The sequence below is a fragment of the Arvicola amphibius genome, chromosome 6 (genome assembly GCF_903992535.2).
Source record: "Arvicola amphibius chromosome 6, mArvAmp1.2, whole genome shotgun sequence".
NCBI lineage: Eukaryota > Metazoa > Chordata > Mammalia > Rodentia > Cricetidae > Arvicola > Arvicola amphibius.
The window spans coordinates 5,233,019-5,256,506 of record NC_052052.2 but is presented as its reverse complement, the minus strand read 5'-3'; the positions used below and the strand labels follow the sequence as shown (position 1 = coordinate 5,256,506).

At 43.1% G+C, this 23,488-nt stretch overlaps 2 protein-coding genes and 1 pseudogene across 2 annotated transcripts in view; 1 reads left to right on the top strand and 2 right to left on the bottom strand.

Moving 5' to 3' along the window:
• Positions 1-1,873: 1,873 nt before the first annotated feature.
• Vamp3 (vesicle associated membrane protein 3) lies at positions 1,874-12,150 on the bottom strand. Its single transcript, XM_038335018.1, has 5 exons — positions 12,057-12,150; positions 10,179-10,263; positions 4,719-4,877; positions 3,994-4,045; positions 1,874-3,435 (listed from the first exon to the last, which is right to left on the bottom strand). Coding segments are annotated over exons 1-5 (315 nt in total). The 5' UTR covers positions 12,059-12,150; the 3' UTR covers positions 1,874-3,418.
• On the top strand, positions 9,091-9,262 carry LOC119817665 (annotated as a pseudogene).
• A 1,869-nt stretch (positions 12,151-14,019) lies between the features above and the next one.
• The window catches only part of Camta1 (calmodulin binding transcription activator 1), an 811,989-nt gene continuing 802,520 nt past the window's right edge, over positions 14,020-23,488 (bottom strand). Inside the window, exon 23 of the mRNA XM_038333569.1 lies at positions 14,020-17,055. Coding sequence (XP_038189497.1) covers positions 16,992-17,055 — 64 coding nt within the window. The 3' untranslated portion in view covers positions 14,020-16,991. The remainder of the gene's footprint in view (positions 17,056-23,488) is intronic.

Here is a 23,488-nt window from a genome sequence, read left to right as displayed (position 1 = left end):
GAGAAATAATAAAATCTAAAAACCAAAAAAGGTACACTTAGTATTTTTTGGATGAAAGGTGTTCTAGGTCAAAGAAGAGGAAAGTGACAGAGGGCAGTTATCCACGTTATGTAGTGGACAAATCACCTATTTTTCGAAGTTTTTCTCTACACCGGACCACTCTACTGCCAAGCTCTTCTTCAAGAAGCATTCATAATACAGCTATTGAGTGCACACCTGAGCAGAGATTCTTGTACTCTCTGAGGACAGGACAGAAGTCTCTCACACTCAACATACAACACGAATGACCCCTGAAAGTCTGAGATGATGATAAAGAAGAAGCTGGTGGAATGGGAAGGATAAAGGTTAAGGGAGGAGGTGAGAGGTTTGGGAAAGGGGCTGAAGGATGTTCTCACTGAGAAGGGGAAACTGAGCCTGAGTGGCGCCTTGGGGTGAGGGAAGTGGGTGGCCGACAGCACTGACGAGCACTGCATCTGCCAGGCCATCCCGGTGCCGAGTAGCTTAGTTGTTGAGAACCTGAAACGACGTGTGAGCCGGTGCGAATGGAAGGGCCTGACTATCCGTATTTACCTATCTGGCTGGTGGGGGTGTGGTGTGCCAGGGCCAACTTTCCAGATTACTTCCAGAAGACCATATTTTAAGAAACCCACAGGCCACATCCTAACTTCAAGCCAGCTCCTAACTCATCTCTGCACCGAGAAGCACTTTTATTTGGGGTATGTGACACTGTTGACTTTATTGGGTCTGGAATCAGCTGAAAGGCAACCAACCTGCTGGGCAGGCAATGCTGGAGGATTTTCTTGCTCCGATTATAGGAAGTGGGGAAGACCTACCCTATGTAGGCAGCAACTTTTGGTGGCAGCCCAGGTAACGGTGATAGAAGAAGGATGCTCTGCTTTTTGCCTGTGAGCCTTCACTCACTGGCAAGTTCATCTGCCCTGATGTGGCTGCACTTGGCTGTTACCAGATCCCAGCTTCTCTGGGCTTCAACATGGCCCGAAGACCAGAGGTTTTCCAGGAATACCCTCGGCACACAATGCTGGATTGGAACTGCAGAAGCACTTGGCCTCATGAACTGAACAGCCACTAAGTTCTCTGTAAGGGAATGGTGGGTTGGAGCACATCAGCTCAGCACACCCCAAGGCCAAGGTCTCAGCACAAAGGAAATTTATTTGCCACAAAGGAACAAAGGGCAGAGAATAAGAGACAAAGATAGGGGATAGAGGATGGAGGAGAAGGGAAGGAAACAAGGTAGAAGGGGCAGCGATATCTGTCCTGGAGGGAGACAGACGTGACCCATAGGAAAATGGCAGCTTATAAAGGGAAAAGGGGAAACCCCATGTTTGGATGAGGTCTTTAATTTTAATTGGGCATGTTAATCAGGTGAGCCAAAGGGGTTTTTTTGATTGCTGGACTTTAATACTTTGATAGCTGGACCTTGGTAGTCAGTTACAAGAGGAGAACATGGCCGAATAGGGGAATAGACCTTGGGGTCTAGCTTTAAAAATGTAATCTAATGGTTTTTTAGCAAGGCAGAGGGAATAGGAAAGAAGGGCAGGGCCTGACAGAGTCATGTCTGTTGTGCTTAGGCCGGCTAGAGTTCCATCATTCCCAGTCTCTCCAGTGTGAAGCAGATGGTATCACACAAGCCAATATAATAAACCTTCCTCTAATATGTATTCATCTTATCAGTTGTGTTGCCTGAGGGAAGCCTAGCACAGGATGGGATCTCCAGGTGCTCATGGAAACTTGTGCTGCAGCAGGGGCGGGTAAGAGACAAAAGGTAGTATGCGGTGGGGGGGGGGGGAGCAAGGAGAAGTTTTAGGACACGGATCAGGTGTACCCACCCCGCTTCAAGGAACACAAGACAGAATCATGTTAATAGACAACTTTATTTAGGACATCATAGCGGGAAAGTTCCCAGCTAAATGCACAGACAAGCGAGGTATTACTGTGTTAACGCAGGAGCCAATGAGTTACATGGGTCTGAGTATGGAGGAGACAGCACCAAGGTTGTGGGTCAGACCAGGACAGAGGCTCTAGGCTGATGCTGCTTTCCCATAGTGGGGCATACTTTCAATAGTTATATTGTTTCAGTAATGTCAGGGGAACAAATAAAAAACAGGAACCAGATTCTATTACACCTTGACTGATGCTACTTTGCACACACAAATTACAGGGCATTCTAGTGGCACTGCCATAGGCAAAAAAGCCTGCTTCTTCCTCACTGATTTCTTACGTTCATTCATGCCTGAACTCTCAACTTTGAACCATGCCTTGATGAAAGTCTCAGACACACAAGGAAAGTGTCTCAGGTGGCAATAGCTATGGCTTAAGAGCAACAGGCATCTCTGCTTAGCTCTCCACTTGGAAGTGGCCACTACCTCACCTCAAGCATAATACAGAGGACCGGTTTAGAAAGTGGGGTATGAGCAAAAGCAGAAAATAGCATTCAGGATCTCTGGTCTGTGCAAACTCACACTGCGCTAGCGACCGCAGCCTCTAGTTCAGTCTGCAAACTGCTGGTTAAATGCCTTATCTATAGGTCTGACGTTAGCTCGTCTCTATAGCTCTATGAAAGAAACCAAATCTGAAGGAGTAGCATTACCTACAGCACAGGAAGGACTGTGAAAATGCTGAAGGCTCACACAGAATTAACACTTTTTTCTTGAAGGGCACCTTGAATTACATTTGGCACATTGTTTGAATTTGTCTATTAGGGACAGACGGACATTTTATTTGTATTTAACTTTTGGCAAAAATACTTTGGTCATAGTTCTACAAAAACATTTTAAAGGGTTATTTTTGATTAAAATACTCTGAGAAGTGATATACAACAAGAACAAAAAAGTAAACATCTTCACACCTAACATGAGAGCATCTTAAATACAGCAGGAGTCAGTAGTGCTTACAGAAAGGAGGGTCCTCTTAAGGAAAAGGAGCCAGTATCAAAATAAGGCTCACCCTGTTATTGTCACCGATTTTTACTAGGCAGTAGTGTTCTTCTTGGAAGGCACAAGTTGGGAATCTAATCACCCAAAGTTTTGAAAATGTTGAAGACGATGTCAGATGTGGGGACAACTGACTTGAATAGAATCCCCTTCCTGAAATCCACAGCAAGTCATCAGTGACATCTTCCTAGACTCCAGCACTCTGGAGCAGCAGAAGTCCTCTTTCCTAGTCGGTGCATAACTCTGTGAAGGCACTGTGCAAAATGTGGGCAGGGCAACTCACACCCCCATTTGGAGTGTATATTTAGATAAAGGCACATTTCCTAGGCACTGAACTGTATGTAAACTAACAAAAATAATCATTTGAACAAAAAAACAGTAGGTAAGCTCAATAACATAGCAGGTTCTAAGTAGAAAGTCTTGAAAATGCTCCTGAACAGTAGGCTTCGGTTTCACCAGGTTCTTCATTAAGAGACACACCACACTAAGAAGCAGGGAAGATTTAGAAACAGTGAAAAGGGCAGTTTAGTCTTTTTGTATAGATATTCAATATGGATTTCTATTGTCTAAATAAGGACAGAAAGAAATTGATTTGGCCAGTTGGGATGGAGCAAGGTGGTCTCAGCTAATCACTATAGTACACAAAAGGAAACATAAAACAGCACAGGAAAGAAAAATTGACCGGTCAGTAGGAATGAGATTCCAGTCTCAAAGGATTAATGTATGTATGTATGTATGTATGTATGTATGTACCTATCTATCTAAAACACCAGACTTTATTACACAAAATCAAATATTTAGGGTCAGTATGGTGGTGGTACATGCCTATAATCCTACCACTTGAGAGGTTGAGGCAAGAAGATCACAAGTTAAAGGTCAGGTTGATTTGAACAGTGAGACCCTGCCTCAAACCTCCCTCCACACCACCATCCCAAAATACTCTCAAGTATTCAAATTATTTGGTAAAGAGAACCTTGGAATGAACTAATCTTTACCCTTTGCTCCTGCACATGCAAACATCTGTGAATAAGGGGGAACTCACCAATAATGATGATGACAATAATCACCAGGACACTGATCCCTATCGCCCACATCTGCAACAAGACAGGTCCATTTAACATTGCAAAAACAGACAGACAGTGCTCGCTGAAATAGCAAGCACTGTAGTGTGAAATAATTTATCATCTCTAAAGCCTAAATTTAACATTTTCAGTTAAGGTTTAAAATTTAGTTATGGGCTTTCAAAAATGTGTTCCAATCCTCCACAGCCCCTGGAAAAAACAAATTTCCACACAAGCTACTGATTGTCCCATGTATCCTTTCTAAAGAAAACATGACAGAAAAGTATTTGCAATGTAACCACAGACGCTCTCATTTGCTAACTATTTAAGCCTCCTTTGAGCAATATTCACATGTGGCTTTTCTCTTTTTTCGTTGAGCAGGAGAACTTCTTAGCATTTAACTTTTGAAATCAGAGCCATTCCTAGAATGGCTTGCAAACTGAGCATCAAAGCCAGAACTACCTTATCAGTGTGTTCTTAGGTACCTGGGCAGGGGTCTAATGCCCAAGACTGATTTGGGACAGTTCTATTCTGCATATCTTTTAACTTTAGTACAAAACATTGGATTCCAAGCTGTGGGCAAGGAAAAGTAAAGTACACTCACGGTTGGCCCAGATCCACCCAGAGTCAAAGAATGCAATGCTGTGGCCTCTGCAACATTCTGGCACAGAGGGTCTGAAGGGAAGGTCTGTCAGGAGGGCATTACCTTGCAGTTCTTCCACCAGTACTTTCTCTTCAGCTTGGCAGCACTTGTTTCAAACTGAGAAGCACCAGCCTGCAGTGCATCTGCGCGATCATCTAGCTCCGAGAGCTTCTGATCTCTTTCTAACACCTTGTCCACGTTGACTCTCATGATATCAACCACCTAAACGGACATGGTTACAGTTACACAAGAAGGAGAGGGAGAACAAAACTCCACATGAACTCTATGGGCACCTCCCCCGCCCAGGTCAGCATTTTATTACTTTGAGGTAAACTTTCACTTAAAAAAGGGGGGCCAGGTCTTTGTGATAGATAAGTCTACTTAGCAAACCAGTGGGAGAAGGGAGCATCAATAATGGGCAGTGCTGGGGAAATCCACACTCCCACTGCATGCCACGGTGAGAGAGTCAGCTTCCTCTAAGGTCTGAAACAGAACAGGGCACTCACTTTCATGGCTCGACACTGGCGGTTCTGGCCAGGGCAATCAGTTAAGGAAACAAAGACATCCTAGTTTAAAGTAAGAGGATATCTACTGCTCCATGTAAGAAATTCTATAGAAAACCCTAAGACTCTTTCAAAGGAGGCTGGCGAGATGACTCAGCAGGTCAAAGTTCTTGTTGTCAGTCTGATGACCCAAGTTCAATCCCTGGGACCCACAAGAGGAATGGAAATGGTGTAAAGAGAAAACTAACGCCTCAGACGCCCTCGGCCTCTGCATGTGATGGATGCACTGCGGGTCCGCCCCACCTCAATCACTTTTAGGGCCAGGTCTGTGCGATCAATCATTCCTGCTCTCTTAAGGCAAGATGAGTAGTAGTGACAGGAAAACCCCGGGATGCCCATGGGTCAGTTAACCTGGATCCCATAGCACAGCACAGCAGAAACATGAGAGTTTGCCTTAACAAGGTAGAAAAAGAGAACCAACTCAAAGAAAGTTGTCCCCTGACCTCCAACACATATATCATGGCACATCTGTGCCCACTGAAGTACCTCTACCCCTTCTGTTACACACACACACTAACGTAAATCTTTAAAAGTATTCTTCAAAATCTACTACAGTGAATAAATTCAGTAAAGTTTCAGCACCTAAGATAAATGTATAAATCAGTTATTTTTCTACATGCCAGCAATAAGCAATTTGAAAAGGACATTAAGAGAACAACATCCTTACCAAAACATCTGAAAGCATAAAACCACAGAAATATATTTAATCAAAAACAGGTGTGGCAGTCTGCTCCTGTAACCCCACACTGGGGAGGCAGAGAGAGTAGGGTCCCAGGGACTCATGGACCTATTAGTCCAGTCTCCAGATAAGCTCTGGTTGCAGTGTAGGACCCTGTCTCAAAGGTGGAAAGAACATAGAAGAAATAGAAGAAAACTCCTGACTTTGAGCCTTGGCCACCACATATGTACACACATGCATACGCCACACCCACTCATGAAAGAAAAATCAAAACAATACAAAACACTGCTGTAAGCTGGGTATAAGAGCACGTACCTTCTAGCATTTAGGAGGCTAGGGCAAGACCTCATGATTCAAGGGCAGCCTGGGTTATACCTTGTCTCAAAACTAAGCAACCCCCCCCCCACTGCAGATTGCTATAAAAATTAAAGTCCTAGTAAGGGGAAGACACCCATGTTTGCAGTTGGAAGACTTAATACTGTGGAGACAGCAGTATTCTACAAGAGGCTGACAAAGTCAAAACAATTCCAACAGCTTTTATCCCCTCAGAAAAAAACTGTCAAATAACACCAATTCCAGTGGCCTTTTTTCACATGTAATTTCAAAGAACTGAGAATAAGCAAACCCATACTAAAGAGAAAGTTGCAATGGTCATACGTCCCCATTTCCATCCCAGCACAGAGCTGGAGTGATGAGAAAGGTGACCGCGGAGCAGATCAGTGGGAGAGCTGGGAACCTAGACACCTGCCTGCACATCTGCAGCCAGCTGAACTGATTTCTTTATTAACTCATCAATCCTGGGGCTGGGATGGAACCTAAGTCCATATCCTGAGCTACAACTAATTTTCAAAAGGATGCTAAGACCACCAAATGGAGAAAGGATATTCTTTTCAACAAACAGGGCTGCCACAACAAAGCAGCCATAAGGAAAGAATAAAGCTGGATTCCTGTTTCATTTTCTATACAAAAAGAACTCAAAATAGACCAGTGAGTAAAATTTTAGAGCTAAGAGATAAACATTTTTAGAAGAAAGTAAAGCTTTCTAGTTTGTTCAGTTTCTACCGCTGGGCTAAAACACCATGACCAAACGCATCTTGGGGCAGAAGGCTTTAATTTATCTTCCAATACCCAGAGAAGTCAGGGCAGGAACTAATGCTACAGAGGACAGGGAGGAACACTGTTTATGGCTTGCTCCCTGGGCCTGCTCAGCCTGCTTCCCACACCATCCAGGACCACTTTCCCAGGGGTGGCGTCAACCAACAATAAGCTGGGTCATCACATCAATCATCAGTCAAAAAAATGCTTGCCCATAGGCAAATCTGGTGAGGGAAATTTTCTCAATTGAGGTTCCATTTTCTAAAATGACTCCAGCTGGTCTCAAGTTGACATAAAACTAGTCAGCACACAGCTTCAGGTTCTTAGATTTGGTATCAAGAGCAACAAAAGAAAAAACAAATTAATTAAAGAGATAATTGGGGCCGGGTAGTGGTGACACACACCTTTAATCCCAGCACTCGGGAGACAGAGGCAGGTGGATCTCTCTGTAAGACTAAGGCCAGCCTGGCCTACAAAGAGAGTTCCAGGACATCTAGAACTGTTACACAGAGAAACTCTGTCTCAAAAAACAAACAAACAATAAAAGGACAGAGAGAAATTGGGCTTTATAAAAAGTAAAACCTTTTGGCATCAAAGTCTACTATGAAGATATGAAGACTCAACCAACCTAGAGGATGGAAATACTTATGAACTACATATCTGATAAATGTTAGAATTCAAGAATCCATAAAAGAGCCTTATGAGTTAAGAAGAGAAAGACAGCACAATAAAATCAAAAGGAAGTGTGTATGAGACACATTGCTCTAATCCTAGCCCTTGGGAGGCTGAGGCAGGATGATCTGAAGTTCAATAGCCTGAGCTACATAGTAAGTTCCAGGTTAGCCTGTGCTAACAGCAGTAACACAAAAGACTTAAACAGTCACTTATGGCTGACATGCACAGCAAAATGTTCACTATCACTAATCATTGATTGAATCATTAATTCAAGCACAGGGAGATAGCACCTCCTGCATGCCACGATGGCTGCAGTCCCGAACTCAGAGCACTAGGGACATCAGACACTGCTGTCAGGAAATAAGCTAGTGTAGGATCAGTAGATACAGAATTATTATATGAACCAGAGATGCTACTCTTAGGTCCACGCTCGAATGAAACAGAGATGAAGATACATTTAAAGATCTGGCTCCGGGATATTTACAACAGCGTTACAAATTAAGAACAGCTCAGCTACCACTAACTGTGAATGGATAACAAGTCATGGTTTACATGGATCAAGATCAACCTCTCTGCTAAAAGAGGGGACGTATGCTAGCACAGCCTACAGCCTGGGTGACATGGAAACACTACAGTGAGAGAAGCTTGACAATGATCCCTGAACATGCTACACCTAGACTAGGTACAAGGCAGAAAGAGGGGAGGGTGAGTGATTACAAAGGGAGGGCTTCTCAGCAGTGACAAGAGTTCTGAATGCAGGACGGTGTGATTTGTGCAACCCAGCGATCACACTAAACAAATTACACAGGGGATGAGACTTCACCTCAAAGAACAAAAATGCAATTCTCTTTAAAATTCCTCTAATTTCTAAACAAGGGTACAATTTGAGTTTGCAAGTGACAGAACTAGTATAACGGTCTAAAATGCTCAGAATTACGTTAATAAAGAAACCATCATATCCAAATATTACTGTATGATTTAATAACAATATGTAAGATAACTAGTTTTAAGGCAATTAAAAGCAGAAAGATTGTGCCAGGAGGTGGTAGCGCATGCCTTTAGTTCCAGCAGTTGGGCAGAGGCAGGCAAATCTCTGAGTTTGGGCCAGCCTGGTCTACAGAGTTCTCGAGACTGAGGACGGACAGCCTGGGCTACACTGAGAAACCCTTTAAGAATACAGAAGTAGGGAACTGGGAGGTGGTTCATCAGTTAAGTGCACTGGCTGCACAGCAGCTGACAACCTTCTGCAACTCCAGTTCTAAGGGTTTTGACGCCCTCTTCTGGCCTCAGTAGGCACTGCATACATGCAGTACACATACATAGAGTCAAAACACTCTCACAGATGAAATAATAAATCTTGAAAAAAAATCCTTACTGCTGCCCTTGGTCATGAGGTCGTGCTTGGCACCAGGCTGCAGCAGTCATGATGACCCCGCTTCAGTGTGTATGTGACCAATGGGTTACTTGTCCCTGTGGGATTTGTCTTTGGATGCTATCTAGACAGAAGGGATGACCAAAAGCTAACAGCCTTCTGGAATAAGACTATGCTCTTTCATAGGGAATTGAGACCCAATGAAGAGGTTAGTTGGAAGTAAAGCCTGTGGCTAAATCACAGGGTGTTTGCATTTGAAAGTTATCAGAGAAATAAAAATGTTTATTATTTTTTAAAAAAAGAATATGGAAATGTTGTCCTGAGGTTCTCAGTTTCTTTACTGTACACATGAACACACCCAAACAAAAGACACCGTAAGAGTCCTCTAGCTTGAGAGTTCCAGAGAGAACGCTGGGCTACAGCAGTTCCACCTTCGATGTGTCCCTCAGCAACTGCCAAAGAAAGCGTCAACAAACCTGTCTATACCAGGTAACTAGTAAACCTGGCTACAGGACACACAGCAAACAAACACACACCAGATCAGAAATACTTGTCCCTTCTTGAATAATCTAATTACCCCATCCTACAAAGTGGCTCTGAGGACATACTTCGGGGACAGGGTCATGTGTTTTAGGTATCTGATTTGATAGTAGATAATTAAGTATGAAACCAGGAAGAGTCCACTTTGTGCTTAAAACACAGCTTCTACAACATGCAGGCAAAACACTCCTATACATAAAAAATAAAGAATATGAAAAAAGAGAATATGGAAATACTGGTCTGAATTTCTCACAGAATCTTCCCTGTGGTCCTCTAACTACTCATCTAGAAAGAAGATGTCTACATACTGAAAATTTATGCTCGCACATTGATGATGCTTTTTTTCTAACAGTAATTTTTTTTAAATTATGTATGTGTGTGTCTATGCAGATGCATGCAGCTGCCCTTGGAGGCCAGAGTTAAATGTAGCTGAATGGTCTAAATACGTGTACTTGGATCCCAACCGGGATCCTCTGCTAGAACAGTAAATGTTCCTAATCACTGAGCCATTTTCTGCAGCTCCAGTGACTTTCCTGACAGAACTCTACACAATTCCCATGTCTGTTTAAAAGTTACACTTCAGCATTTTAGAGCACTACCTCATCTACTTGATTCTGTGTCTGCTGGAGTCTGCGGTTACTGCCAGAGGCAGCACTTGAACTTCCTGAAGGCACACCTGTGGACCTGAAAGGTAGAAGGCAGAAGCATGAGTATGTTATGATTTCCAATGCACTTACATAAGCCAGACTTGGTAAGGCAAACACGGAATCCCAGTACTCCTACAGTGAGATGGGAGGGGGAGACATGAGAGCTTGGGCACTTGAGGGCCAGCTAGCCTGCACACGCAGCACCATCTGAAACTGTCCTCTGTTCTCACACACATATACCATGCCGTGTGTGTTTGTGTACAAACTTTTATGTCGGGACTAGGTCTTATACTGAAATTTTTTAAGAAGAAAAAACAGTCCTGCAGTAAGAAATAAAGGCACTAATGCATTTTTTTTTTATACTCCCTCGATAATTCCCAATAATGTCCCAGTTGGTGGTGACCAAAGTCTGAAACATTTCTTGTACCAATGAAGTGCATGATTCTAAGACTGGATACCTCTACTTTTGGTCTTCTTAAAAAAAAAAAAAGCTTGCTTTAGGGGCTCAGCAGTTAAGAGCACTGGGGCTGCTCTTCTAGAAGTCCTAAGTTCAATTCCCAGCAACCACATGGTGGCTCACAACCGTCTATAATGAGATCTGGTGCCCTCTTCTGGCGTGCAGGCAGAACACTGTACATGATAAATAAATCTAAAAAACCAAACTTGCTTTAGGACACACAAATGTTTAAGGACACCGAGTATTCGCCTGGTTTTTTGTTGGGGCAAGAACTGTCTTATTATAGTTAGAAACAATCACAAAATAGCAAAATGGAGAAGCAGACTCAAAGTGTTTGGGTTTGTGTGAATGGAAAGGGGCTGAAGCAATACTCTTGGGAAAGCCGTCTTCCACAGCTTCGAATGCTCTTTCACTCACGCCCACTTTTCATAACTACTCTTGCTTTGAAATCCTTAAGACCTCCATTAAGCTCTCTCCTGTGTCTACGACAGCACCTAAGGTGAGCCTCGCTACACAGCAGTCGTCCTGTCGGTGATTCCACAGTTCTTTGAAGTCTGCACCGTGTCTATCACCAGGACACGACACTTCTGACGGCTGTCTCACAGAACTCCGGCTCTGAGAGGGGAACAGGTAAACTGAGCTCTGGGGCCAAACGGTATCCATGTGTCCTCCTATGAATCCTAACAGCTCTCTGAAGAGGATAGATAGTCTCACCCTCTTCATCTTACTAAAATTTAGAATGGATATGTAGCTGGCTAAAGTGAAGCCAGGTCCAGTTTAATTCTTTGAATGAGATGTCAGGCACAGCTGTCTGTCCAGGTACATCTTAAGTGGTGTCAACTTTAGGTAGAGGGATATTACCCATTTCCAAACAAGAGTGTTTTGTGCTTAAAAGGGAAGCGAAACCCACGGCCAAGGGCTGCTGGGACCGCGGCAGCTCTTCTGAGGCCCCCACCTGGGCCTCACCCCTTGCCATGATCTGGTTTCCCGCACTTTCGGAGGCACCACCGCGCAAAGAGCGAGCCTCAGCTCGCGGTGGCCCCCGCCCCTCCAGGACCTCGGGGAAGGAACCACGGGGTGTGGCGGCAGCTTCCTCTGGAAGCCGGTGCCCCACCCTTGCCCTTCCGCGTCTGCCCGCCAGCCCGCGGGGCACTCCGGGACGCCGCGCCACCCCGACTCGGCCTGCAGCGTCCAAGGGCAGAGTGCACCGCGGGGCCACCGCCCACCTCGGGCCCAGGGCGCAGCGCGCAGGCCCGCGAGGCCTCCACCCGAGTCCGGGTCCCGAGCAGCGGCCACCACGCTTGACGAGGGTCCCAGGAGGGGGCCGTGACCCACGGAGCCCGCCTCGCCTCGCAGCGCGGCGCGTCACTCACATTTTGGCGGCAGCGGTAGCGGCGGCGGCAATCAGCCGAGGGTCTGCGGACTCGTGCGGCGAGCGACCGAGGCGGTGGAGATGGGCGGGGCTGCTGTGACGTCACGAGCAGGGGCCGGACAGGAACCGAGGAGGAGCTCCCGGCCGCAGAGGGCGCGCCGGAAGTGGGCGGGACCCAGGCGCGACGCTCGGGTTGTAACTGCCCGGCCGACCAGAGTGGGAGGGGCCAGAGCGCGACGGGAGAGGAGTGGGCGGGGCTAGGGCGCTACGCTTGCGCCTGCGCCCTTGGGCTGGCTCTTCAATGCCAATGAATCCCAACAGCTTCCTCAAGCGTTGCGGCTGCCCTGTCTCTAGCCCTGGAAAGGCAGTTTAGAGTAAGAATGGGTGCGTTTTACATTTCTTTGAGCCTGCACACGTTGTCTCTGGGGCGTGACAACCTTAGAAATGGCGTACGTGCCTAACGTTCCAGAATAACCTAGTGGTCCTGAGAGACAACCAAAGTTCTTTTCCGACAAAGGTAAGAAGCAATAGGAAGTCCACTTGGAGTCTTGACCACAGAGCTTGAGATAAGTCCCCTCTCGTGTTCTCACCAGCTATGGCAAATACTTGCCATCGTACGGATATTACAATGCCTGAAGGAAGCCTTGACGAAGAAAACTCTTTTAAGTTTCTTCCTTTCTGTAATTCTCTGGCCCTAGCAGAGAGGAGGCTCTCAACTTTTGGTCAAATGGGGGGAGTAGCCTACGTTGCAATGTATCCCAACGTGCTTAAACAGACCAATTAAAGTCAGTTGGTGGACTCATTAAGTGAAAACCATTAAGCCGTCTTCCACTTAAATGGCAATTCAAAAAGCTAACGTGTATCGGAAATGAGAGCATGCCATGTTAAGTGGGTATTGGGTTGAGTGGTAGCTATGAAGAACGTTCCAGGATAGTGCAAGTGGACACAGTGGGCACAGAACAGGAGAATTGGGGCTGGGCTTAAGTAAAAACAAGTGTGAAGACAGTGGCATTTAAATGGAGTGGGTTCCAGAAAGTGTTAGGGGCTCCCGTGGGGAGATTCAGTGTGAAACAGTCTGGCACTGGTTCGGAGCTAGATCTGCTAAAGTGAGGTAGGGAGACAAACAGAACTCCGCAGTGAAGATTGGAGAAAGGTGAAAAGTACGCAGACGGGAGGCCTAAGCTGGAAAAGGTCTTTTTTTTAAAAAAAATACCCAGTAGATCTGGGGAGTATAGCTTACTTGGTAGAGTACTTGTCTAACATGCAGAGTCCTGGGTTTGATCCCCAGAACCACATAAGACCCTGCCTGAGGTGGATCTCTGTGAGTTCAAGGCCAGCCTGGTCTACAAACTGAGTTCCAGGACAACCAGAGCTGTTACACAGAGAAACCCTATCGGGAAAAAGCAAACACAAAACCCCAGCCTGTTGGCACCCATAATACCAGCATTTGAAAGCTGTAGGAAAAAGGTAAGAGGTTCAAAGGCATACTTGAGCTTAAACAGGGAATTTAGGGGTACCCTATGCTACATGAGAACAGGTGAATTTAGAGTAAGATCTGTACTTATCATTCAAGTAACTGAACTTAAGACCAATGGTTGTTGTGTTGAGAAACCACGCAATGTAGGTGGAAAGCAAGTCCTCTGGAAAAGTGGCTCTAAGTGAAACACTGGGTGTGGAAATACATTGCACGTGGAAGATAAAAACTACTTCCAGTTCTAACTATGATCTCAACCTCAACGCCCTGGAGGTCAGGTTAAAGCAAAACACAGATAATATGGGGAAATTTTCTTCATTTTTAATTTACAGCAGAAAGAATATAAAGCATTCAGAAAACATTTTCCATATTTTAAGGGCAATTCAAAACATTTTGCATGGTTTCCAGCAGCTGAGTTCTTCAACAGATCCATTGACTCAATGATGCTTTACATGCACAATTACAAAAATAAAACTTACAAAAAAGAAGACATCTAGACTAGTTTTACATGCAAGTCTCAGGGACCCCCCATTGGGCGCCAACTACTGTGTGGAACTGCCATAAGCGACCGTGCAGCCAGAAAGGGGTTCGTCGTAATGTCTTGATTTCATTCACACAGTACAGCTGATTCTGAATGGGTAACAAGGACAGCAATTAAAACTTCAGGAGACAGAATAAGGTTAGCTATTAATTTTATAATGAAATCCTACTCCTGGCACTTGGGAATTCAGATTATCCAAGAAAGCTGCGCCTACCTATCACCTTATATTCAAAATTAAGTGTCACAATCAAAAAAGGTGGTCAGAAATGCTTTGTTTCAGTGGAAGTACGCTTCGACCTCACCTAGAATTCACAGTTGTACTGGTAGGTTTTGACCCTACTTCTGTCCCCTCCATAAGAACATCCTAATTCTACGTAAGTCTCTATCTTCCAGAATTTTCTAACTTATTGAGCTAATAATGTGGCATGTGAAACATTTAAAAAAATAAACGTGAGGGTTGAAGCAAATCCACTGAGGTCATTACTCTGGTCACATGATCAGTTATCTGAACCATAAGCAATGGAGTAAATGTATCCAAATCCAGTATTAATATAGGATATTCTGAAAGAGCTGGCTTCACATTCTATTCCCTGTTATGAATACAATTATGTTTTTATAAATTGTCCTCAGACAGGTCAAACTGTGTCAAATAATAGGTATGGGGGGTAGGGGGCAAGGATTCCAACAGCGGCAACGTAACCCACACATGTAAAAACAAAATCGGGTCAGGTCAGCTTACAAATGTACAGGTGGCTGCTAGCTGTGGGGCTGTCACTGTTGTCCGCGCTGATCACGAGCAGAGACGTACACTGTACAGTAATCTGAGGTTGGCAGTGAAGGGAGTAATTAAAAAACAACCACGGTTATAGAAAAGGCACCAAGAGCACTGACCCCAGTGTTGTTTTTAACCACAATCTTTTTGTTTCTAGCTTCCTTCTGAAGACACCAGTTTAAAGCTTATTTGTGAATATTTTTAGGCTTCACAGCAAGCCTTGAGTTTAACTCACAGTTGGCAGCCAGAACCATGTTTTTGTTTTTTAAAGAAAATCTCATACCAACCAATTCTCACACTTAACCTGGGATTTTAAACTGGCATTAGCAAATGCAAAATTGGTTCTCTCTGTTTGACATTAATTGTTTAATTTAAAAAGCATCTGTTTCTTTGGCTCCTCTTCCATGAAAAGAGCTACACCACGCATCCCTTCAACACCAGCCTCCATGGTTTCTTTTACTTTTTCATGTGAGCAATTTTTTATTCATTTTTTTATTTTCAGCAGGAGATATGAAAATGCCTTTTTTATAATTTCACATTAATTCTTTTGTCAAATTTTAATTGTTCTAATGTTCTTTGTTGGTGTGAGCGGATGGTGTTAAGTTCTGTAAGGATTCATCTTATGATTATCTATTTTGCAAAAGTAACTTAATTTTCTTAAGCAATATTAGCATTCACATTACTTGGCACCTTTGGCAAAAAAATTTTTTTAAATAAAATAAAATAAACTCCTGGTAGCCAAAATTAAATGTAAACATATCCTTTTTTTTTTAAAGTAATGCTACTCTGCCTTTTTTCCTATTTCTAAATACAGTAGCTCTCTTTTATTTTTTGCAGATTAGTCATGCTTTAGCAAAATGTTCTTCTACAGAACATTTAAAATAAAGTACTCTTATAGTGAAATAAAGTTTTTTTGTTTCATTTTACAGACCATAGCCACTAACGCTTTGCTTTTGTTCTTTTTCTTGATTTCATGCACATCTTTGTTTTAATATATACAATATATACAAACAATACATCCACGTTGTTCTCGCTCAGACAAAACTATACAAATAATTTCATCTTGCCATCTTATTGACCTTTGTGAATAAAATATTTAGCAATTAATATAACCCCTTTCAAATATTTTCTCGCTTTTTTTTCATTTCTACCTTTTATATGTACACAGAAGCCACTCCGTTTGGATGAGATAGAGCCAAAACATGGAATTTACTGGCCAAAATGCAGCACCACACTGGTCGTTTAGGTGGCAAATGTCCAGGCAAGGTTTATGATTCCTTGGAATTACTACGGTTTCCAAGGTTACTAAAAAAGGCTACATGCGTTACCAATTCTTAAGTAATTCTCATTGCAGTGAAAGTAAGGCAAACAAATTAAAGTGCTGAACATGAGAAGAGGGACGAGATGATCACTATCCTCACAGGTTCTTGGGAGGTGGTGGGGACAAGAAAATGGATTTAAATTCTGTAAGCTGTTTCTCGTTATTTCCCGTGCATTACCCGTTTACCACACAACTGCCCCTCTGCAAATTTTCACAAAACATTGAAAACCTGCAGATGTTAAAAGTTGCATTAAGTGTGCTGTAGAGATTCAAACAAACGAACAAACAAACAGGAAAAAGAAAAACAAAACAGAACAGTGAAGGAAATGAGAACACAGACTCAATAATGACTTGGGTGACCTAAGCCCTCCACTGAGAACCAAAGATTCAGCTTCTTGGAAGTAACCGAAGGTGCAGGCACAGCACTCCTTGTGTTGCTAGCCTCGCCCCACCTGTTCTTAGCTATATTTTTGGTATAAATATTTGTACAGTTCCACACGATGTTTGAATACAGCCCTAATGACAAGGAAAGTGGCTTCTTCCTAAGATGAGGAAGCCCTTCCAGTTCCTCCTGGTGTCTTGTTTTCCTGTGATCCAACAGAAGATTGAGTTCCAAGATGTCTTGCTGATCAAATTAAAAGTTGTCCATGAAAGTGCAAATGCAATGACCAAAACATTCTTGTTAAAATCCTGCAGCTGACTCCCCAAAACTGCAGAGGGATTGTGTGTGTATGTGTGTGTGTGTATGTGTGTGTGCACGCGCATGTTTGTTGTTGTTGTTGCATGTCTCTGCTAAAAACAGAAATGAAAACAGTCTGAGAAGCAATGTCACATTGCTAAGGGATGCTGCTGTGTGTCTTCAAGTTCCTTGGCCTTTTTCAATTCTTTCACTCTGGAAGAGAAACAAACACAACACCAGGTGATAACTACAGAGTGCAACTATGACCAGATACATGAGAGGGCTGGCACCCCAGACGAGCCCAGCCCCTTCTGAGGACTGACAACAAGGAAACTCGAGAAACTGTTGGGAGAATATTCCAAGAGGAAGATGTGACCCTGTGTTAAAACATGGAAAGTTTTACATGGAGTGCTCCAAGAGCAGAGCAAAGCTATTTGCTCCGTTGTGCTGAACCAAGAGTGACACTCAAAGCTTGGGAATGTTTAATTATTTGAGGAATGTCTTCCTCTCTCTGATGGACTGTTACGAATGCCCCCACAATTCCTAGGGAATTGTGTAAACTAGAGAATTGGCACACACATTTATTTAGCTGTAAGTAGACCAGGGACTGAATCACTGTTTTACTCCTAGACTCCAGACTGCTGGCTACCTTAAACCTGACCCAACTTACACCAAGCTCCTCTTTCCCACTCCCCTATATTACCAAGTCTTGGATCTTCATAATTCTTGGTTCCCTCCCATTCCATACTATAACTGTGAATGAAGTTCATGTTCCTTCTCAGAGCTCCAGGAAGGATAGCAGTAGGATCTGTACCAAAAAAGGGATTTTGCTTTACTTATCAGAAATACTAGAGTAAACAAATTTAAGTGAGAAGCTCAAGGGCATTTGTGGAGGGCTCAAACCAGCAATTTGTTAACTGCCTCTCCAATCTACATTTAAGGTAAGGATTTGCCATCACAAATGTGGTGCCCGAAGAGATGGGGTGCATGGGAAGAGCTACAGGTTCTAAGAGCATCCTCTGCGCACTGCGATGGCAAATGCACTGATGGCAGAATGGTCGACTGCAGAGCAGTGCTTGCTGTGTCGGGCAGTCTGCAGATGCTACATGCCACAGGGTAACATCTGCTCCCCAGAAGTTTGCGTGAGAAAACCAAGAGTTTCTGAGGACTTCCCTACATTGCCCCAGTGACAGAACAAGAAAGCATCAGATTGGCAGTGGGCTTATTCAGAAGTCAGCCAAATGTGGCCTCTGACTCTGTCCAGGGTCTCTCCATCTGTCCATTAAAAGTTATTCAAGATGAGTGCTACTATCTTCTAAACATACTTAATAAGACTCAGGCAAATAGGAACATTCTGGAAACAAAATAAAGTACTGCTGTATTACACAGGTTGGAAATGAAGGAAAGAAATATATATTCTAAGAAATTTAAGAACTTTTATATTTACAACCTTGAAGCAGAATCATTTCTTAGTACTGTGAAACCCAGATGTGATCTCTTCAGAGAGAGAAGATGTACTCTTTTGGAAGAAAAGCTTTATCCTTTATATTAAATTGCTATCACATATGAAAACTTGCTTGTTTAACTTAATATACCAAGCCTAGCTTAGCATGGCTTATTTACAAATGGAGTGTGATCCCCAAACTATCTTGTCCATCTTTCTTAAAGCTACAATTTTTTCAAGACAGGGTGTCTCTGTGTAACCCTGGATATCTTGGAACTCTCTCTGTAACCAGGCTGGCCTTGAACTCAAGAGGTTCACCAGCCTCAGCCTCCCCAGTGCTGAGATTAAAGGTGTACACCACTACCATCCAGCTTAATATGCATTTAACAGTTAAGGATACCATCGTATATTAGATCCTAGGATGTGGCATCATGTTGGCAGTATAGAATTGTGTATGATTATAGGCCCCTATTTTTGGACATGCATACTTGATAAATGGCTTCTTAAAAATTGAAACATGCTATAGGTCGGTGTTCAATTTTTAAACATGCAGCATCTAGACTAACATCCCCTTTGGCTGGAACAATGCAAGGCATGCACAGATGCCAACCTCACTTCCAGACATGCAGTTCTGTGCTCACGCAGACCCATCTGCCAAAGTCCTGTAAGATGTGCATGCTATGTCAAATACCACATTTTGTCTGTGCATTAGCACAGAACTCATTCATAGCATCACTGCTGAGATTTCTAGGTTTCAAATCTGATAGCATCACCCATAAAGACAGCCCTTCTAGAACCATCAGAAATGCTTTACACACATTGAGTTCATCATGTGAAATAAAAAGGAGAGTGTAATGTTTTAGGCAACTTCATATCAAAGAATCTATAACCAGTTCATCAGGATAGACATAGTCAAGACTATTCATCTAGTTAAACTGGTCACATTTGGCTTTTGCAGTCACTCCCTACTCCGCCACCAACTTCTTTTGGAACTAATTAAAATGTCAATTAAGTTTTCACAAAAGTTTAAATTAATGCTGAAGTAATTATGAATTAGTGATGTTCTCACAGACCACTAAGAAGGGGGTGTGTCCACACACAGACGTCTATATGGGAAAACTGGGAACATTCCAGTTTTTAGGTACATTAATCTCATCATGGAATTCTCACACTATACTGGGACATAAATGACGTCAAAGGAGTGACATGCCATAGAACTTTTCTTTACACAAATGTCTGCTGAGGGGTGAACTAGAGAAGAGGGAGTGTGGAGAAGATCTAATCATACTCCAGTATCGTCACAGGTTGCTGAGAACCTGTGACCCTATAGTCATTAAAATAGTCATTCTCTTTAATTTATAATTGCAGAACGTAGGAGTCATAGGAACTAAGCGAGCTGCCTCGACGCGTGCGACTGATAAACGGCAGAGCCACTTGAGCCCACGTCTGTTCGACTTCAAAGCTATTCTGCTCCACTTCAGCGCTTCTGACAGACAGGCTTCTAAACATTCCTGCTATATCGCTTATTCCAAAGGACTTTAATAGGAAAATAAATGTGAAGAAATACTATACTTTGGATGGAACTGAAAGTGATTCTGTTTTCTCCATTCTAACATAGCATCCTCCATGAAGTACCGTATTGAATTTAATGACAATGTTATGGGGGGGAACACCCTCATACAAAATGCTCCTGTTGTAACAATTCTGGAACCCTGAATCATGCATAAAGAATATGCCTGCAATCCCAGAAGACAGCCTGCCATGCTAGACAGACGTGCCCTTTTGATACCAACTCACCCAAGACAGCAGGAAACAGACCTGTGCCACCTGTCCTACTGACGTCACAAAGGTGCTTCACAGCATTTGAACAGATAACAGGATGGAACAGGTGTCTACGTTTTCCTTTAAATCAAATACCATGCAGATAAAGTTAAGTATTCAAGTTATATTGCCTCCAAAGAAAGTTTATACCTCTAAATTGATTTGGGATGATATCTGAAGTAATAGAATTTTTCAACAAATTCTAAGAAACAGAAATTTCAAGTATTTCAAAATTTTTTTACAAGAAAAAAATTAATATTGCCTCATCAGTCACAGACCTAGATAATTACTAAACCTTTATCAACCAAAAAGACGTGAAGTTTAACAATCATGTCTGCATCTTCCTCCTTGCTCATGTGTTTGTTCTCCATGAGCTACAAGAGATACGTGTTTCTATATTAACTATCATGCCTGCTTAGCATTCTTTAAGATGTTTCTTTACATTTTTTATTTTAGTGCATGTGTGCACGCAGGTCCGTGCACATGCCAAGTCCAGAGGGCACTTTCAGGAGTCCATGTTCCTCTATCATAAATTCTGAGAATCCAACTCCAGTGAGAGCAGCAGGAACCTCTACCCACTGAGCCGTATCACTGGCCTAAATGGTTACTGACAACTTTATCTTATAAATGTGTTCATATGACAGAAACTAAAAAATTCAGTGGAAAAATAATTCATTTTTGTTTTACTCAAACCAAAATCAAATGTCTGAACCATTTTGCTTGGTATCTCCTGTGCTCTAGACAGGTTCAGTACATGAACTTGGTAGACATAGACCTGAATTTGTGAAGTTAAGAATCCTACTTGAAAATGCAGTACTTGTGGTTACTGCCCAGACAACTTAGAGCGCAGGCACTCAGTCAACCTTGTTGTGCTCATAGCAGCTAAGGATTGCTGAGGTCTGGGTTTTCTTAAAGAATTACGAATACAAGGCTCATATAGGACTAAGAAAGAAGTGCCCAGGTCATCTAGCTATCTATGAATGAATGAATTGTACTTGTTTCTGAATCCCATTACCCAGAAGACAGGCAAACTAGTTTTCCATGACAGACTACAGACAAATACAGGACAGAAGCTACGGTTCTTATAAGCAACAGGCATTGTTTCCTTTAAGGAGAGCTACAAGGACCACATTTCTATTTTTAATTATGCATATGTGTGCGTGTCTATGTGGGGCATATGCACAGAAGTGTAGATGCTCTCCCCTGGAGCTGGAGCTATAGGTGGATGCCAAGAACAGCAAGTGTTTGTAAGCACTGAACCATCTCACCAACCTCAGGACCGTATTTCTGACTCTCCTATCAGTAATCTGGAAGGTACTTGACTAGCTTGGAGGTACAGGAAATCAGGACACCAAGCCTTTGAGTTGTGATCTTCAAATATTAACATTACCAGACAAGCCCAAGGTTTTTCTCGAGCATTCTAGGCTGTAAATAACTGACATTCTGAGATACCATGACAATATAATCTCAACTAAAAACAGAAAGAAAGCTGCATTATAATGGATTCGAGTAATGTAAAAGCAACAGCCCTGAAAGCCAGCAGAAGCCCACAGGGTTGACTCCATCAGATGTCTAGTGAGAATTCATGAATAAATGGAAAAGGCCTGCTTCAGAAACCCTAGAGAACAATGGTCCATGGGAAAAGCGTCAGGCAAAGCCGTTCAGCCAGAGAAATGCTTCATGAGTCAGTGGCTTTCAGCAGGCAGAGTCTCACGGTACTGGCCATCAAAAATCCACAAGGCAGCCTGATGCTGCTTTCTGGTTAGTTACCTGTTGCTCTCAGGGCTGCAACAGCTTGTGGGGGATTTAGGAAAAGAGAGATCTTGCCATATTCCAGAAATCTCATTTGGATTGCAAAATAAAAAAGACAGAGAGGCCCAATAAGAATGACAGAGAGCATGTTGTCTGCAATTTAACACACACCACTGTGCTCCAAAAATATTCATTTCCTAAAAGAGGCAAGTGAGGCACAATTACTTTGAGATTCATGACACATTATTCCACATTCATTTCTGACTTCTTGGACACTTGGAATCTAAACCTCATGTCTATTTTACTAAAGATGTAGCTAACACGTGTATAGGCCCTTGACCAACTGCTGGCCTTTCTACAGCAGTATCCTTTCAAGCGGGGTCAGAAAATAGTCCCTTGGATAAAAGGATAAAGCAAAGCAAATGCTGGTTTGTACCTTCCAGAAGCTGGTAACAACCTGCTGCAAAAAGGAAAGGATTTGAAACCCAGTTCTCAAACACAGGAAAACCTGTGGCCTAAATATTTGCGTTTGAACATGTTCCTCTTCTTTCTCTAAGAGAGACTGAGACCTGCACCCGCCTTTACTGAACATGAGCAGGAAAGCAGTCATTTCCAAATACAGGTTACTAAATGCCACAGGGATCATAGCCCTCCTTGACTGTGGGGAAAGGAGACACCTGTCTAGAAAATACCGAGAATGGCTTCCCTCATTTATGAGGGACACAAAAGGACCGTCCTCAAGACAGAAGGGCAAAACCAATCTGTATCTTTGTGTTCTCATGCATTTTCAGCCAATTATATCTCACTACCTTGTTTCCTGAACATGTATCTCAGTGGTTTGGCTGTAAAACTGGGCAACACTATATGAGACACATCAGAAGTCCGTGTGGAAAATGGTACTTCCCCTATAGACCTTTGGAAATTTTCTTAAACCTTAACAGAAAACTAATGTATCTGAGAGAAGAAAGAAAGAAAGAAAACAAAGCCCCAAAGCCAAAAACCTTCCCACAATCTTATTAAGAAGTTGGTAACTCCATTTTCAGTTACTGGGTAAATCAGGAGTGAAGCCTGGGGGAAAGGCTAGACACAAATGACCTGCACTAGGAAAGTACTGGTGTCCTTTCTCAGACACAGAGGTAATTCTGGGTCACCCTGCAGCTGGGACGAGCCTGTGGTGTCATAAAACTGCTGATGGTGGCGCCTACCTTTGTGGCAGTCCTTCTGTTGTGGACCTAAGAGTTTGGTCAACAGCATGGTTCACACTGCATCGTGAAATTTAACTGTCCATTTCAATTACTTCTTAACACATAAACCTCTGACTGATTTTCTGTAACTTTAAAAACTAACAGAATAAGTATGTTATCCTCTTTGACATGCCATCCCAGGCATACTGAGGGAATGCTCAGCTCCCAAGGAGTTCCACTTGGGGATTACAAACAGGGGTGGGGGGTGTGCCACTGCAGGTTCCTGAGGAAGAGAGAGGGAGAGGAGATCTTATTGACAACTGCAAAGTCATAGACAAGTCATTCCTCAATAAAGAGCTAGATAAATGGTCCCATCCCAGAAGGACCCTCAAACCCTCCTGACTCCTCTCTCTCAAGCTCCCTGCTGACTGCGTGAGGCATGAGG